Below are 15,412 nucleotides of genomic sequence, written 5' to 3'. Positions count from 1 at the left end.
TTATTTAGCTGGGCATTTGTGAATCTATACTGTTTTTTTTCTAAGTAAATATTTTAGTATACATCTTCCTAAGGTCAAGCTTCACCAACTGTAATGACTAGAAACCACTCTAAAATTAGCATATTCACCATTATACTTCTCAGGCACAGATTAGAATAATTTCTGGTTTGAAAATTCACCCGAATCTCTCATAGTGTGAGCGCTGAAAATCTGCTCAGTCACTGGATTGGACGTGGCATAATATCCCTGTAGAAGGCAGAGTGGGCTAGGGTAGGCAAAACTTTGCATCCCCACAACATAGTTAATTCTAGTACCAACTACTAAGGCACCTATGAAATGTGGAGATCCGTGACGTACTGTGATCTTGGGGTTCTGGAAAGACTAACTTTGAGCTCCGGGACCTCTTGGGCTGTAGCTAAAACCTTTGAGGAACATCACAGGATTCAAACCACACCAAGTTCTTCATGACCCTTCCCACCTTGGTCCAACGCAACAGCCATTCCTGAACTTCTGGAAAATACGGCAGCACCCACTTCTCAACGATATCTTAAAATTACCCACCCTCTCAGGGACTAGCCAAAAGGACTAAGTTGCCATGTGCACTAAATTGCAACAGGAATAACTTTGAGCTCCAGACCGAGGTACGTTTGCCTAGGTTTAGACCAGTATTTCTCCATGCTGGCTGAGCATTTGAATCACTTGCAGAACTTGTTAAAGACACAGGTGTCAGAACACAGAGGTTCTGATTCAGTAGACACAGGATGGGCAACAGACATCACCTTGTGTTAAAGAGCTCTGCAGGTGATTCTGCTAGGTGGCCAGGGCTGAGAACCTCTCATCTGAATCCACACTCTTCATGAGATTGCAGCTTTCACTGCTCTTAATTCCTTGCTGCCCCATCCTTCCCAACCCTGGATCAATCCAACTGCTTTCCCTCTCTGCTCTAAATATGGACTGCTGAAATAAATCATAGAACATACCTAGGTTTCCACTCCAAATCCACATATTCCAACACCAACAAAGCTATCAACACTGATGGAAATCCTATTGTTCCCAGGTTAGTTCTTTCTCCCTCATTTTCCACACTGGCCATTCCAAATCTCCTCTTTCCCCCATCTCTCCCTCTTATCTACACCTCCCTAACCCTTCATTCACTGTAGACTACCTCACTTATTTCACCAAAGACAATGAAAGTTTCAAGAAGGAACCCCATAACGTAACCCCCTCCTCATCCCCTACCTCTACTTATCTATAAACATGACTGGGCCACCCTCGTCTAGCTCCTTCTGTATATTCTAGTATATTGTTTGAATTCCACCCTATCATACCTCTTTAGGAGCCTTAATACATCAATTACCTTTCCCTTTCTCTTATCCTTTAAACTCTCCCTCTCTGGGTTTTTTCCTACTGTAATTTGCATGTGTTCAGATCCCTCCCAAATCCACAGTATCCAACTTCTCGCATCCCTCTTCTTTACTGCCAAGCTTCTTGGAAGAGCTGCGTACATTTGTTGAATATTAACATAGCCTCCACCAACATGGATCTCATCCAGGGTACCAGTGACCATATCGCAAGATCTGAAGGACATATTCAGTATCATCTTACTTGGCATCTCTTTTGTATGTGATCGTGAGGATGACACCTACTTGCTTAAATCACTTTCTTCCTTTGATTTCTAACTCTACCTTCTATTGGTTTTCTTCTGCCTTCTGTGGTTGTTACTTCTCAGTTTCTGCCTTGAGTTTTCCTCTGTCCACCCCCTGGTCCTCTTCTTTTCTTAATCTACATACACTCCCTGGTTATCTTATCAATTCTATGGCTTCTACTACCTCACATTTTCTAATAATTCCAAAACCTTTATTTCTAGTTTACACGACTCTTCTGAGTCATCACACGTATATCAACTACTACTTCTGCCCATTCCTCCCTAAAGACAAAGACCAAAATCTATTCCTGCCCATATTCCTTTAGTCAACCAAAGTGAGTCAGAAACTTTGGAGTTATCTTTTCTGTTTCTTTACTCACACCACTGAACACATTAAATCATCATTCTACATCCTTAGTATCTCAAATCCATCCTCTTCAGTACAACACAGCAGATGCCACTTTGGTTCAGGCCACACAATGTGTCTTGGTTTAATTACTGAACAATTTCCTAAATTGGTCTCCCTGGTTCTACCTGTGACTCCTTCAAATCAACATTTCTCAGCCTCCACACTAGTGCCACTTTGGGCTAACTAACTGACACCAGTCTTAATTCCCCATCCAACCACATGACAATTAAAAATCATCTCCAGTCATTGCCAAACATCCCCTGGTGGGGAAAATAACTTCTTATTGAGAACCACTGCTTTAAACCTCTTCTCCACAGTACAGCCTGATATATTTTTTTTCTAAAATGCAAATTAGATTGATCATTCTTTTCCTTCATGTTCTATAATGGATTTCCACTGTCCAGGAAAAAAATCCAAACCCCTCAGTTTGATTTATAAGGCCCTGCACGGTCTGTTCCTGCTAACTCTCTGACCTCAATTCCGGATCAATCCAACTCAAGTAAGTCTACTGAAGAAAATCACAATGGCTCTACTATAAACTCCTGTATGCCCAGCCTCTTGGCTACCTTTCTACCTTCTTCTCTAATCATTTATCTTAATTTTTATTTTTATTTTTTTTAAGATTTTTAAAATTATTTATTTATTTGACAGAGAGACAGAGCGATCACAAGTAGGCAGGGGAGTGGGGGGGAAGCAGGCTCCCTGCTGAGCAGATAGTCCAATTTGGGGCTCGATCCCAGGACCCGGGGATCATGACCTGAGCCGAAGGCAGAGGCTTAACCCATTGAGCCACCCAGGCGCCCTTAATTTTTATTTTCATTTCATTTCAATTTATTTTCATTTTATTTTCACTGGTATTCAATTTCATTTTCATTTCAATTTATTTCATTTCAATTGCCTGGCTCCTTGTTCAAATTATGGTCCTGTACCCTGTTATGTCCCAAGTGTGCCTAGAATACCATCTGACACAAACTATGTGCTACAACGTATTTGTTGGAAGAGGGGAGAGAAGTAAAAAAAGGCCTGGACAACATGGAAACAGATGCCTGAGGGACTCACGTGGGCCTCGCCACCTGTATAGTGAGTCAGAGGTTACACGATGATGAGAATGAGTAGGATTTTAGTTCTTCGTGGAGATGTCAAAATAACAGGCTGTTCTTACAATGAGACCCAATATTTTCTACTGTCAGAGCAGGTAACAGGTTCATTTACCATCACAGATTCCTGCAAACCAACTTTACATAAAATCATGAAGGGCATTGATGGAGTGAAACCATTTCCAGTAAAATCCCCAAGTATACAATGTTTAAACAAGGGTATTCACTGGTACCACTAGGATTGAATTGAGACAACTCAAATTATGAGTTCAATTATTATTGAACTCTATTTCAGAGGCCTGATTAAGAACAATGAATTAAGTTTTCATCAGACCATTTTAGAAAAATCTCACTTTATTCAATGAGAGAATAGAATTAAAGGGGGAGAGAAGCCTCCATCTTCCTTGACAAAAGGATCATCCAACAGGAACCCAAGAAAACCTTCTACCCTCAGCTAAACTCATTATTGTCAGAAATGAAAGTTGGCTTGGTTCAAAGACTCAAGACTAAAAAGAATACACACTGAAAACTCCTTGTAGTACCATAAACTGTTATGGCAATAAAACTGGAATATACTCAGGCCATATTACTACTTATCAGATGCATGAAAGAATTCCACGAATCGTTACCAGACAGAAGTCAGGTACGTGGGAATGAAATGAGTTAAGGTCTGCGATTTGCTCTGAAATAGTTTAGCAACAACAATAATAGAAATGAAGGAGAAAGATTATGTGCAGTAAATCCTAACAGATTAAGTCAGGATGATGGATATATTATATTATGTATTACATTCATTATATTAGACTCTTATTATTTGAAATTTTCTTGAGTAAATATTAAAAGTCTGCTCATATTTAGGGGCGCCTGGGTAGCTCAGTCAGCTTAGTGATCTACTCGTGATTTAGGCTCAGGTCATGATCTCATGGGTCCTGAGACAGAGCCCCACATGTGGCTTTGCGTTCAGCTGGGAGTCTGCTTGAAGATTCTCTCTCTCTTCCCCTCCCCCACAATTGTAGGCATGTGTGGGCACGTGATTTCTGTCTCTAAGATAAATACATTTTTCAAAAAGGTCTGCTATATTTTTAAAAATTAGAAATTATGTATCATAAATCTAATAAAAATATTTTGGGAAGCCATTGTTTTAAATAGTATTTGTTATTAAAAAATATAGCACAGCAGGTTAATTTGGACAACACCTTTAAGTTTTCTCTAATGGGCTTTATTTTTAGGGTAAACGTATACTGAGCAATCCGACACGTGGTTCCAATCTTAATTAAGTAGTCAACTAAGATTTTAAATCTACTGCATATACTGGGTCTAGCAGGATATCTGAAGGTGTATTTTACAATGTCCTCCAAAACAAAGCAAGCAAATGACTACAGTCAAGATGGTGCAATCACTTTTTCTGAAAATTCAATAATGTTTCCAGAGACGTCTAAGTCCACATAAAGGGCTATGCCAACCAAAGCCACACCAACAAGCCTGAACAGTTTCCTCAACTCCCTCCCGTTTCTGACTGCAGCCTGACGCAGAGCTCTGCCCCTCAAAAGCCACAGTGCTGCAAGTAAGCCTGGCCTTGACCTCCAGGGTGGCTCTCTGTCACCAGCCTTCACCCTGTCCCCCATGGAGCATGCTGACGTGGAACGCTGAGACACACACACAGTTGGCACAACAACCACCAAAAGAAAACATAGGTGAACACTGATGCTTTGCCTTCTCTAAAACTCCAGAAGCCTCAGAGGCCAAAGAGAGAGCCGGGGCCAGATGCCACCTCACCTGCAGAAGAACTCCCACAAGTCCAGGTTTTGAATTCTCTGGATTCTTTTAATTCTGCCGCGGTCCATTGTTTTCCCAAAGAGACTGGCAACCTCGTTATACTCGTGTGTTTGACTGTGCAAAGGAACCAGCTGAAAAAAAAGTTTGCATAGTTTTACAGGGGCCCCTTCTGTTCCCGCACAGGGCCGCTGGCCAGCCCCACTCTTACCTGATAGGGCACGTCGGTGTTCACATTCTCCCAGTGTGGGGGCATGGGGATGGCCTCATTTTCACAGATGTAACTTTAAATGGCAAAAGACACAACACAGTATTAGACGCTGGTGATAGTGATGGTTGATTCAATTCCACCTTTTCTCCAAAGCTTAATTTTCATGTTTGGGTTATTGTGACAAATGCAATTAACTAAAGCCCTTGGTTCTTTATTTTCAAATATTTACTCAATGTCTCCTGTGTGCTGCATTTTGGGTGCTGAACTGACAACGTTGATGGAAAACAGCCAATCTTAAATAACATCAAAATTTCAAAAATGGTTGTTTAATTGTCATGTTTTTCTAAAATTGCCAGAAGTTCTTTAAAATATAAGGAATATTTTAAATAAAGGCATCTCCAAGAAGAAAACAAAACCTTTGATTAAAAAACCTCCTCTTTAACAGATTGATATTGCCTATCAAATAAAGTCCAAACTCTTCAGCCGTATGTTCAATGTCCTTCAAGCTCTAACTCAAACCTAAACTTTTCTCTGTTGACTGCCCTCTATTCCCCCCACACAGCCTGTGGTAATTCACCTAGTGTGGCCAGTGAAACTTTGAAAACCTGCCCACCACGCTGAAGCCCCCGGATGGGAACACAGAAAAAGATGGTAAGTTGGAGAGCTTCATGGCAAAAGGCTGAAAAGAACATACTGATCTCCTGGGGACTGGAGATTACTAGAAGAAAGTCATAAATTTCAAGTTTTTCTTTAGCTTCCTTTTTAAAGCTGACCGTAATTTTTAAAAGATCCTATAATCATACGTTTTAAAAATGAGTATGTATGAAGAAGCAGACAGTGAACAGTTTCCTCTCTCTCCAATTGTCACCTCTTGCCCCAGCTATAAGTAATCAGGTTTTTTTAGACTTCAGTGTATTATTCTTTCAGACTTCTTTAGGTTATCACGAACCAAATTTTTACACAAATGATAGCAAAAACAGGTTCTTTGCAGCCATTTTTTCCCCCACTTATTATGTTCTTAAAGATCCTTCTGTATCAGTAGGTAGAGAGCATCCTCATGCTCCATCCCTACCACAAAACCTGGCCCAGGGTAAACACTCCATACAGGGTGGTTAAATGAACGAGGGCAATTGATTTTGCAGGTGCACAGAATTCTATGGTACAGATGAACCATCATTTCTATAAAAGGTCCCCTTGTTGATGGTATTCAGCTTGTCTTTGACTTTTTGCTACTGTTAAGAATGCTGCAAAAAACAAGGTTATCTGTTTGCCATTTTACACACCCACTAATGCATCTGTAGGATAACATCTTTGAAATGGGATTCCTGGGTCAGAGAACATATTTATTTAGGATTCTGACAGATACTGTCCAAATGTCCTCCTTGAACATTGGATTCATTAATATCACCACCAAAAATGGAGAGAATTCCTATTTCCCAACAACCTCTCCAAAAGGGGTATTATCAAACTTTTGAATTTCTGACAGTTTGATAGTAAAAAAAAAAAAAAAAAGAGTCTGGTATCAGGGCGCCTGGATGGCTCAGTTGGTTAAGCAACTGCCTTTGGCTCAGACCATGATCCTGGAGTCCTGGGATCAGCTCCCACACTGGGCTCCCAGCTCCATGGGGAGTCTGCTTCTCCCTCTGACCTTCTCCCCTCTTGTGTTCTTTCTCATTCTCTAATAAAATAAAATCTTTAAAAATAAAATTTAAAAAAATAGTCTGGTATAATCTGTAGTTCTCTTATTATGAGTGAGGTCATAGGTTTCTAATGGGTTATAGGTCTTCTACTCAGAGATTCAGATATTGCAGAGATAAGCCCTTGAAGGTAAGAGCGTCAGTACTTTTCCCAGTGTTTGTATTTTGTTTTTGTTTTTGTTTTGTTCTTCTTGTTGTTTTTCGGGAGTTTTTGTTTTGCTTTGTTTTTTACTTTCCCTGAAATATCTTCTAGCCTTGGAAAAGTTTTTTTTTTCCCCTAATTTTTATGTACCCCATAGCCTTAATAAATTGTAATTTCCTTGCCAGTAGGAAATGTAAACCACTCCGTTTGCATGTAACACATGCTTGATATATTCTTGCCACAAATGAATATATCTGTATCAATGGCCACTTGCTTTACTCCTTGCTCTCCTGTAGCCTACCTAACTGTTCTCCCTCTATCATTACCTTGCTTATTGTCTTCCATTCTGGTTACTCTCTCCCTCTCTTGGCTTCTATAGTCTGAGACAGAACAAAGTGCTCGACCCCATAGTGTGCTGCTTCTCCCCACCAAAGTACACCAGAAATAATAACGTGCAATTTCACTAACATTGTCCATGATTATATCTCATTTTTCGCCCAGATTACATACTCTCGGAAGCTAAGTAATTTCGTTATTATATTCCTCATACTCAAGAATAAAGATATGATGTGGCTGGTAAGAAAATAATATATTCTCCATATTCCATAGAAGTACTAAGGCATGCATTCTATAAGTACCTAAATAACATTTAAATCATGATGCTAAAATATAAGCCAAAGGTCTTAAGAAACAAACAGATAAAAACTTAAAGCATTTCTTTCCTTTCTCTAATGCTTTCAGAATATCTCCCTAGGAAAAGTAAAGGAGTATGTATCCACTCTAATTCACACGCTAGCATTTTTTTTTTTTTTCTGATTGATTCTATATTCTTTCAACAGCAGGGATATCAATATTCGCTTGGGCAGAAAATAGGAGGTATGCTGTAAGATTTTCCCCTTCCCTTTCATTCACATGAGTAACAAACACATATTCTCTTGGGCATCTCTGCCTCTCTTTTCAGGCTGCGTGCAGCCAGTGAGAGCAAAAAGGAAAATGTGCAACCAGCCCCGGGAGCAGAGAGCCGTGCTGTTGGCCTGCTGCTCTGGCCCCTCCTGCAGGCCTCCTTTGGTCAGGACAGATTGGAAATCACTCCCAGGAGTCCCCCGGTGGGGATAAGTGGAGGTAGAAACAAAATGGGCAACTGCCTAGGATTTACAGCCCGCATAACTGGATGGTTCTGTCAGAGTATCTGCAAGTTAATTCAAGCCTACTTCAGTAAGCTATTTCAAGGACCTGTAGTGGAGACCATGTGGCATTATGTAACTGTCCTAAAGAAATGAAAACATGTCAAAATATACAGGGAAATGAAGAGGACAACAGGGAAGGAAAAAAGGACAGAAAATAATCATATTGTTAGTTCATCAACCATTGTGAATTTCAGTAACAGAAAGAGCAGTATCAAGATCATGAAATAACCTACCCAGACATTTTCAGACTATTTGTTCCTCTGTCAAATACTAAGAAAGAGGAGAAAAGCCCACTCTTTCTACTCCTATTCTCTTTACAATACCTGAAAGCACTGATAGAAAAGGGGGCTCTTTTTATTAAGCGCTGTTTTCCAGTGATGAGATTCATTTGCTTCATTTCTGTATACAAAGACAAAGATACTAGGTAAGTGGTAGGAACATATTGTGCTGTAAACAGTCACGAAGATGTGTAGCCACACCACCTGGCGATGGGGAACCTTGGGGCTTAGGGAAGAGCTGACAGACACAGTCTATCAAGGATATCTCACCGTATCTATTTACCATGACATAAAAGTGCTATTCAGGAGGAGCCTAGGTGGCTCAGTCAGTTAAGTGTCTGCCTTCAGCTCAGGTCATGGTCCCAGGGTCCTGGGATCGAGCCCCACATCAGGCTCCCTGCTCAATGGGGAGTCTGCTTCTTCCTCTCCCTCTGCCCCTCCCCCTGCCTGTGCTCCCTCTCTCTGTCAGATGAATAAATAAAATCTCTTTTAAAAAAAGTGCTACTCAGTGAGTAGGGCTTCATGGCATGATCTGCGCTCACACACAGGGTGTTGGGCTCCTGCAGCACAGTAGGCAGGGCCCACTCCTTTCTGTATCCCACTGCCCATAAGCAGATGCTACAGTGCCAGAATTCCAAACTTTGGAAAATGAAGAGTCCTCGGAAGAGAATGAAATTATAGAAACAAATCTTTTGGTTGGTTTATTAGGGGAAAGTGTACTTTGATTTCTCCAAAAATTTGGGGAACAGTAAAAAGATACGTTACCACCAGAGAACTTGCGCAATTCACAGAATTCCAAAAACTGGTACATTTCTTGCCTTCTCTCTAAACTGTATACCCAAACCAAAAAAATAGAAAACCCGCTAGATGCAATATATACTTGTTAAAAAGATTCTAGTGATAAAAGTCTAATTAACTAACTGAAGGTATCATTTCCTTCTTTCTTCTGTGCCTTAGCTATGGCACTAGCACCAGGTCCATTTCTTTGTTCCCACAAAGCTAAGAATTGAAGCTTAATGTGAGATGCTAGTCCCTCTGTCTTATCTAACTAGCATTATTTCATTCCAAAATAAAGAGGTTTGCCCATCCAGGCAAAGGCTATAAGGTATAAAGTATGTTCTTCCCTTTCTAGATTCTCTTAGGTTCTGCCTACAATGGCATCACCACTGTGGAGGAAAAGGCAAGATCATCTCAGCACAGGGAGCAAAGCCTGTGGTGTCATCTTAAAGCAGCTCACTCTGAGTTTCTGTTTTACCATTTTTATCTAGAGCCCCTGAGTTGGCCTGTGGCGGAATGGCTGGGGCTAATTTTACAAACAGTACACGTGAAATGCTGATACCTGTAACTTTGATGTAGTATCATTATATGAGGGTTGGTGAAATTGAATGATTATATGTGACTCTTATTCTTTGATAAAGACTTTTTTTTAATAAACAGCATTGTTTGGGAGAAAGCTCTCCCTACAATCTCATTTACTAAAAATTACTCTTTCAGAAAGATGTGGCTTGTTGAATTATCTACCGAATGCTTTGATAAACTTTATCCTCGTCATGCAGCCTGGTGTGTGCATTATCATGGTGTCTCCATATTGCTTCCAACAGGCACTTGTACACAAGACGTCTAAAAGGTCTAACAGATGCCTTCTGTCTCAACTGAGGCCAAAAGACAAATATCAGGGTCCCTTAAAGGCAATCTATTTGCCTAACGTCATAAAAAAAAGTGATGGCTAGCCAGGAGTAAGAATATATTAAAATATAACTCTTGCTAATCAAACAAGCTTTGGGGGAGACAATAATCATCAGCGATTTGGTTGCATCAACCTCTTACTGGACAAAACCCTTTCACCATTTCTGGGTCTTAGCTCCTCCAAGGTGATTTCTGAAGGCTTCACCACCCTACTAACTGTGTCATAACAATACTGCTCATAGAAGCTGGGATGCAATAGCTAGAGGACTGAGCCATGCAGCAGCCAAAATATGCTTTATTAAGAAAGCCTCCCTGGGGTGCCTGGCTGGTTCAGTCAGTAAAGCATATGACCCCTTGACCTTGGAGTTCGAGCCCAACACTGGGTGTAGAGATTACTTTAAAAATAAAATCTTAAAAAAAAAAAAAATCCTCCCCATCCAGGTGTTCTATGTCTCTATGCAACCAACAGCTGAAACTACCAGCTTGAAACTGAAAGAGTTGAATTCTACAGGTTTTTCATGGGGTACCTAAAACCATGCCCATATATCATGGATGAAATCCAAAGTGGGACTGATTTCCAGATTAGCTGGCTATTCTGTGAAAGAGACAATGAAATCAGAAAATGTAGAAGGCAATGTCCATTAAAGAAATAGTTTTCTGTCCTTCAGCTGAACTTTTGTCTTCAAACCATCACCAGCTAGTGTTACTAACCTCTCAGATTGATCCTTAAAATAAAAAGATTCCCAGCTATGTCAAAAGGCTGATGGTGAAAAAAACAGCTAAAAAGTGTTTCGTGTTCCTTAGAAGTGTTACATAAATTCAAAATATACGACAATCTCCACATACATTAGTATCGATAAGCACTCAAATACTCCTTTATAAAAGGTCATGTTGCTCAAGATTTTAAATCTTGAATTTTTATAGAGAGATTTCTGTGTATGACAAAAAGGATTTACTTCACTGCTTACAAATATATCAACTAATTCTCATCTTCAGAACTGTAGATTTTACCGTATCAATATACTAAAAACACACAACTATTAGGGAAAAAAACATACCTGCAAAGTCTATCTTGTAGCTGAATTTGGAAGTAGTAAAAGAAATGGAGCCACAAGGGTTTGTTTTGAAGCTTTTTTCGATATCTTCACTGCTAACTGAACACTGAATGTTGGTATCCGGCTTTAAGACAAACCAGAAAGTTTCATTTACCAGCTGTTCACATCAATGGCTTGGCCACAGAGGCGGTTCTGTGGTCACAGAGACAGAGAATGGAGCAACAAGGGGAAGTGACTGGTCACCTGCTCTAGTCCCCACACACAGGGAGAAACACAGCTAAGCCAGCGTGTGCAAAACAGTGTCAGGATTTCCAGCAAAGACACTCTAGCAACTGCTTCGAATTCCTCTTTCCAAGTTGATACAACTTTTGCAAATTATTATAACAATTACAACTTCCTCACTGGCTCAAATGAAATCTTTAAGTAGGCTTGGAAGTAAAACAGGACCATAAGCTTTTGAGTTTGGGTTCAGATTCACTAGCTGCATGTGACTCGGGATGGATTCTGTGACCTTTTCTGAGTTTCAGTCTCTTTGACTGTGAGACAGGGCTTTGGAGCTGCTGGGAGGCTAAAGAAGAAAAGGTACCTGTGGCGTCTAACATAATACCTGGCAGACACAAGGTGCTTAACATGGGCTTGCTCTCTTCCCCTTCTTGCCCACCAAATGGAACTTGGAGTTGCTCGGCTGTAATGACACTACCCAACTCAGTCACACTGGCCCTCTGTACCTGCAGTGATCGCGCACTGCTTCTTCTAAATACGTGACTGACAAAAACCTGGGGAAACGAAAAGGAAAAGGATTTCTCATTTTTCTTTTAGTCAAGCTATCTGATGTCCTTAAGGCTGGATGTCCTTCAGGGTCTGCACTGGCACACTGTGCGGCAACCAGGTGGCGCTAAGTGGACCGGAAACCCTTCTGGTAGGTTCTAGAAAGGAGGTACCTGAAACATGTGCCACTTCCCACACTCTGCCAGGTAAAACCAGCCCCACTGGGTGTCCGACGTGTCCATCTCATCCATCTCACTATCCGTCCGCTTGGGTAAGAATTCTTCCGCTTTGTGAAACATCTCCTGAAAAGCCAGAAAGAAGCAGAAGAAATACTTTTCTTAATAACCAATGTATTATTTAGACATCATTTTTCTTCCTACAAAGTACTATATTCCAAGTGTCCTTTCCACAGTGACCCTTTGAAAATACTATTCTCTCTGGCAGATTGACTCTGAAGATAAACATTTATGAAGGCTGAATATAATATCACTGCTTAACATAATAATACTCTCAGGTAAGATATATCGATGCCCATTCAACCATTTAAATAAGCTGTGTCAGTATCTATAAGCACTCCAGATTTTCAATATAGTGCCAAGAAATTTCTGTCTTATCATATGTCCACATATTTGATCAAAAGAATCCATGCTATCACAGCTCGTTAAGACCAAATTCATCTTAGATTTGTTTTAAACTTTCATTATTCTATGGCATGGAAAGATGTTTATAATCTATAGTGTTGAATACAAAAAAAGGTTACAATAAATAGAAATGGTATAATCCAATTCTCATAAAAAATCCCCGCATACATGAATGCATGTGTATGTACATGTCTATATGTGTATATGTACACACATACAGATAGTCTGGATGGATATACAACAATTTATGATAGCTTTTTCTGAGTGTCAGGATAACAATAATGATTGTAGGAACACGTACCTGCCTCTTACAATGTGCCAGGCACTAAGTGCTGTACAGATAGTAACTCATTTAGGACTCAAGACAACCCAGTTAGATAGGTATTATTATCCCAAATTTATAAATGAGGAAACTGGAGCACAGAGAGATCATACAATACGGAAGCCAGGACCCAAACACAGGCAGTCTGGATTGAGTCTGTGCATGTACTGCCACAGTATACTGTCTTATGCTTCATTATCAACAATCCTACAATCTTCCCTATATCACGTAACTCGTAACTCGTGTCCACACTATCTTTGAAAATAAACATTCTTGAGTAGAGATTGTGATGAAGAGAGGGTCAGCAGAAAAGGAGTGATGAGGTTAGTCAAAGATGATTAACTTTATCTGGAATGTGTCCTCCTTATTCCTTCAGGGCTTTTAAATAAATTAAATTTGCATAAAACTGATACATGAAAACAGTCCCTGTGCAAAAAGGTCAAAACATTCTAGATAAATGTAACCACGTTTTTTACCATCCCTTCCTTTCTAGTATCTTCTCACTTTCCTTCTCCAGGGTTAACCAACACTATCACTTATTCTTTATCTACACACACACACACACACACACACACACACACACAGTTACTGGTGATTTTTAAAAACCTTTATTTCTTACATCTTCTTTCCTTTTACAAAGAATGTACACTATTTCGGTGATTTAGAAAATAATTGCTTTAAATTTCATTACTTAAAATGGTCCATCCTCCAGAAGGTCCATCCTTCTTCCACATCCAGAAGCTGTGTAACCTAGCACAAGTTCCTAATTACCATATCTAGGACATAGTTTCCTCTTCACAAAATAGAGATTAAAGACTCCTTCCTCACTGGGCCATTGTTAGAAATGAGTGAGATAATGCAGTAAAGTGCTAAGTACAGTACCTGAGCTCAATGAAGGGGGCTTGTTATATTTTATTCATGTTTGGAAACTTCTCCAAGGAATGCTTTATGATTATTTTCTGGATTTTTCCTTCATGTTTTAAAGTTGATTGGCGGCTAAGAAATGAAAAATAGAACACTCTAGGATGAAGAGCTTCAGGTATAGGACCCACTATTTGCCTTATACTTTTTAATCAGAAAATAAAGGCAGTAATTTGAAATTTAAGATCAGTTGTCCAGGTTAACTGTTCACAACTCCAGCTCTTCCTTCTATTATTGTTCATATTGTTCACACTGTTGGGCCATTTTACTGTGAGAAAGAAAGAAAGCAAGAAAAACCTTAGTTTATTTATTCTTCTGGAAATAACTCCCCAAATGTGGAAGGTTGAGTTTAAAGGTAATAGTTAAGATAAACATTTGGCTTATAAGTTCTATCTTTTCTCTACCAGAAAAGGGAAATGAAAACAAGAAATAGGAAACAGAAAATACCCTTTATACAGTATGCACATATCATGTGTGCTTTGCTATGTCACACTGTCCCTCAGATCACAATTTAAGCCAGGTTACAAGTATAAGTATTTTACCAAAGTCCTTCCAGAACTTCCTGTCATAAATAGCTTTGGGTTGGACCTAGAACAGACTCATATTTATCACTATTTTGGAGAAGGCAGTACTATAGAAAAGTGCCCCATATAGAACATTTCTGAAACATTTCAAATTCTATAAAACTTTTTGTCTTCCATAGCCCAATGTGCAGGAGAAGTCACTATCCTCCAATTAAAGTTAGGGGGAAAACGAAGCAGAAAAAATGCAATAATTTCATCTACAATCATAGAGTCAGCCAGTGAGTTAAAATGGCAGAGTAGTAGAAGGACCCCAGGTTGATCTCCTCCCTTGAACACATCTTGATAAATATCAAATCATTCTGAACACCGAAGAAATCAGTCTGAGAACTGACAGAACAAACCGCATACTACAGGGAGAGAAGAGGACACACTCTGGGGGCACCTGGGTGGCTCAGTGGGTTAAGCCTCTGCCTTCGGCTCAGGTCATGATCTCAGGGTCCTGGGATCAAGCCCCGCATCGGGCTCTCTGCTCAGCAGTGAGCCTGCTGCCCCCTTTCTCCGCCTGCCTCTCTGCCTACTTGTGATCTCTCTCTCTGTCAAATGAATGAATAAAATCTTAAAAAAATTTAAAAAAAGAGGACACACTGTGGAGGGTAAGAAGTGTGGAGACATAATCTGGGGGAGAAACAGATCATGGGTGCTGCAGTGGGGAGAGAGCCCTAGTCACAGAGAGAGGTGAGAAAGAGAGCACACAGGGAACTGCACAAGGAAAACACTTCCCCAAAACCACCGACTGGGAAAATGAGAAAGCTGATTATTTTGAGTTTTTATAACTAGCAGGGCCCAAAGACTGGAGGTTTAGAAGTCCTCGCCATGGACATCATGGAACCCAGCAGGTACTGTGGTACTCCTGTGGAGGAGGGTAGAGGCCTGAGAGCAAACATGATCTGAGGATCCCCTACGATGCACTGGAAGAGATGGTTCCCCCTTCTTGGAGTGAATCTGGGAGAGGTGACATTGCCCTGCGGGGGACAAAAGAGCTGGCAGGCACCGTTA

General features: G+C 40.2%; 1 protein-coding gene across 17 annotated transcripts in view; it reads right to left on the bottom strand.

Annotated features, from left to right (window-relative positions):
• The window catches only part of PARP11 (poly(ADP-ribose) polymerase family member 11), a 42,408-nt gene that overhangs the window by 6,480 nt on the left and 20,516 nt on the right, over nucleotides 1–15,412 (bottom strand). For 3 of the 17 annotated variants that reach the window (XM_082737978.1, XM_082737976.1, XM_082737979.1), the window contains exons 2-7: nucleotides 13,794–14,100; nucleotides 12,122–12,250; nucleotides 11,184–11,304; nucleotides 8,485–8,560; nucleotides 5,136–5,208; nucleotides 4,928–5,058 (exon numbers count right to left, since the gene is read on the bottom strand). In XM_082737978.1, the coding sequence (XP_082594104.1) occupies nucleotides 4,928–5,058; nucleotides 5,136–5,208; nucleotides 8,485–8,560; nucleotides 11,184–11,304; nucleotides 12,122–12,247 (527 nt within the window). In that variant the 5' untranslated portion in view covers nucleotides 12,248–12,250; nucleotides 13,794–14,100. The remainder of the gene's footprint in view (nucleotides 1–4,927; nucleotides 5,059–5,135; nucleotides 5,209–8,484; nucleotides 8,561–11,183; nucleotides 11,305–12,121; nucleotides 12,251–13,793; nucleotides 14,101–15,412) is intronic. The other 14 variants (XM_082737980.1, XM_082737977.1, XM_082737967.1 and 11 more) reach the window with 9 other exon arrangements.

Source organism: Mustela nivalis (assembly GCF_964662115.1).
Source record: "Mustela nivalis genome assembly, chromosome: 7".
Lineage (NCBI taxonomy): Eukaryota > Metazoa > Chordata > Mammalia > Carnivora > Mustelidae > Mustela > Mustela nivalis.
This window is presented reverse-complemented; position numbering and strand designations above follow the sequence as displayed.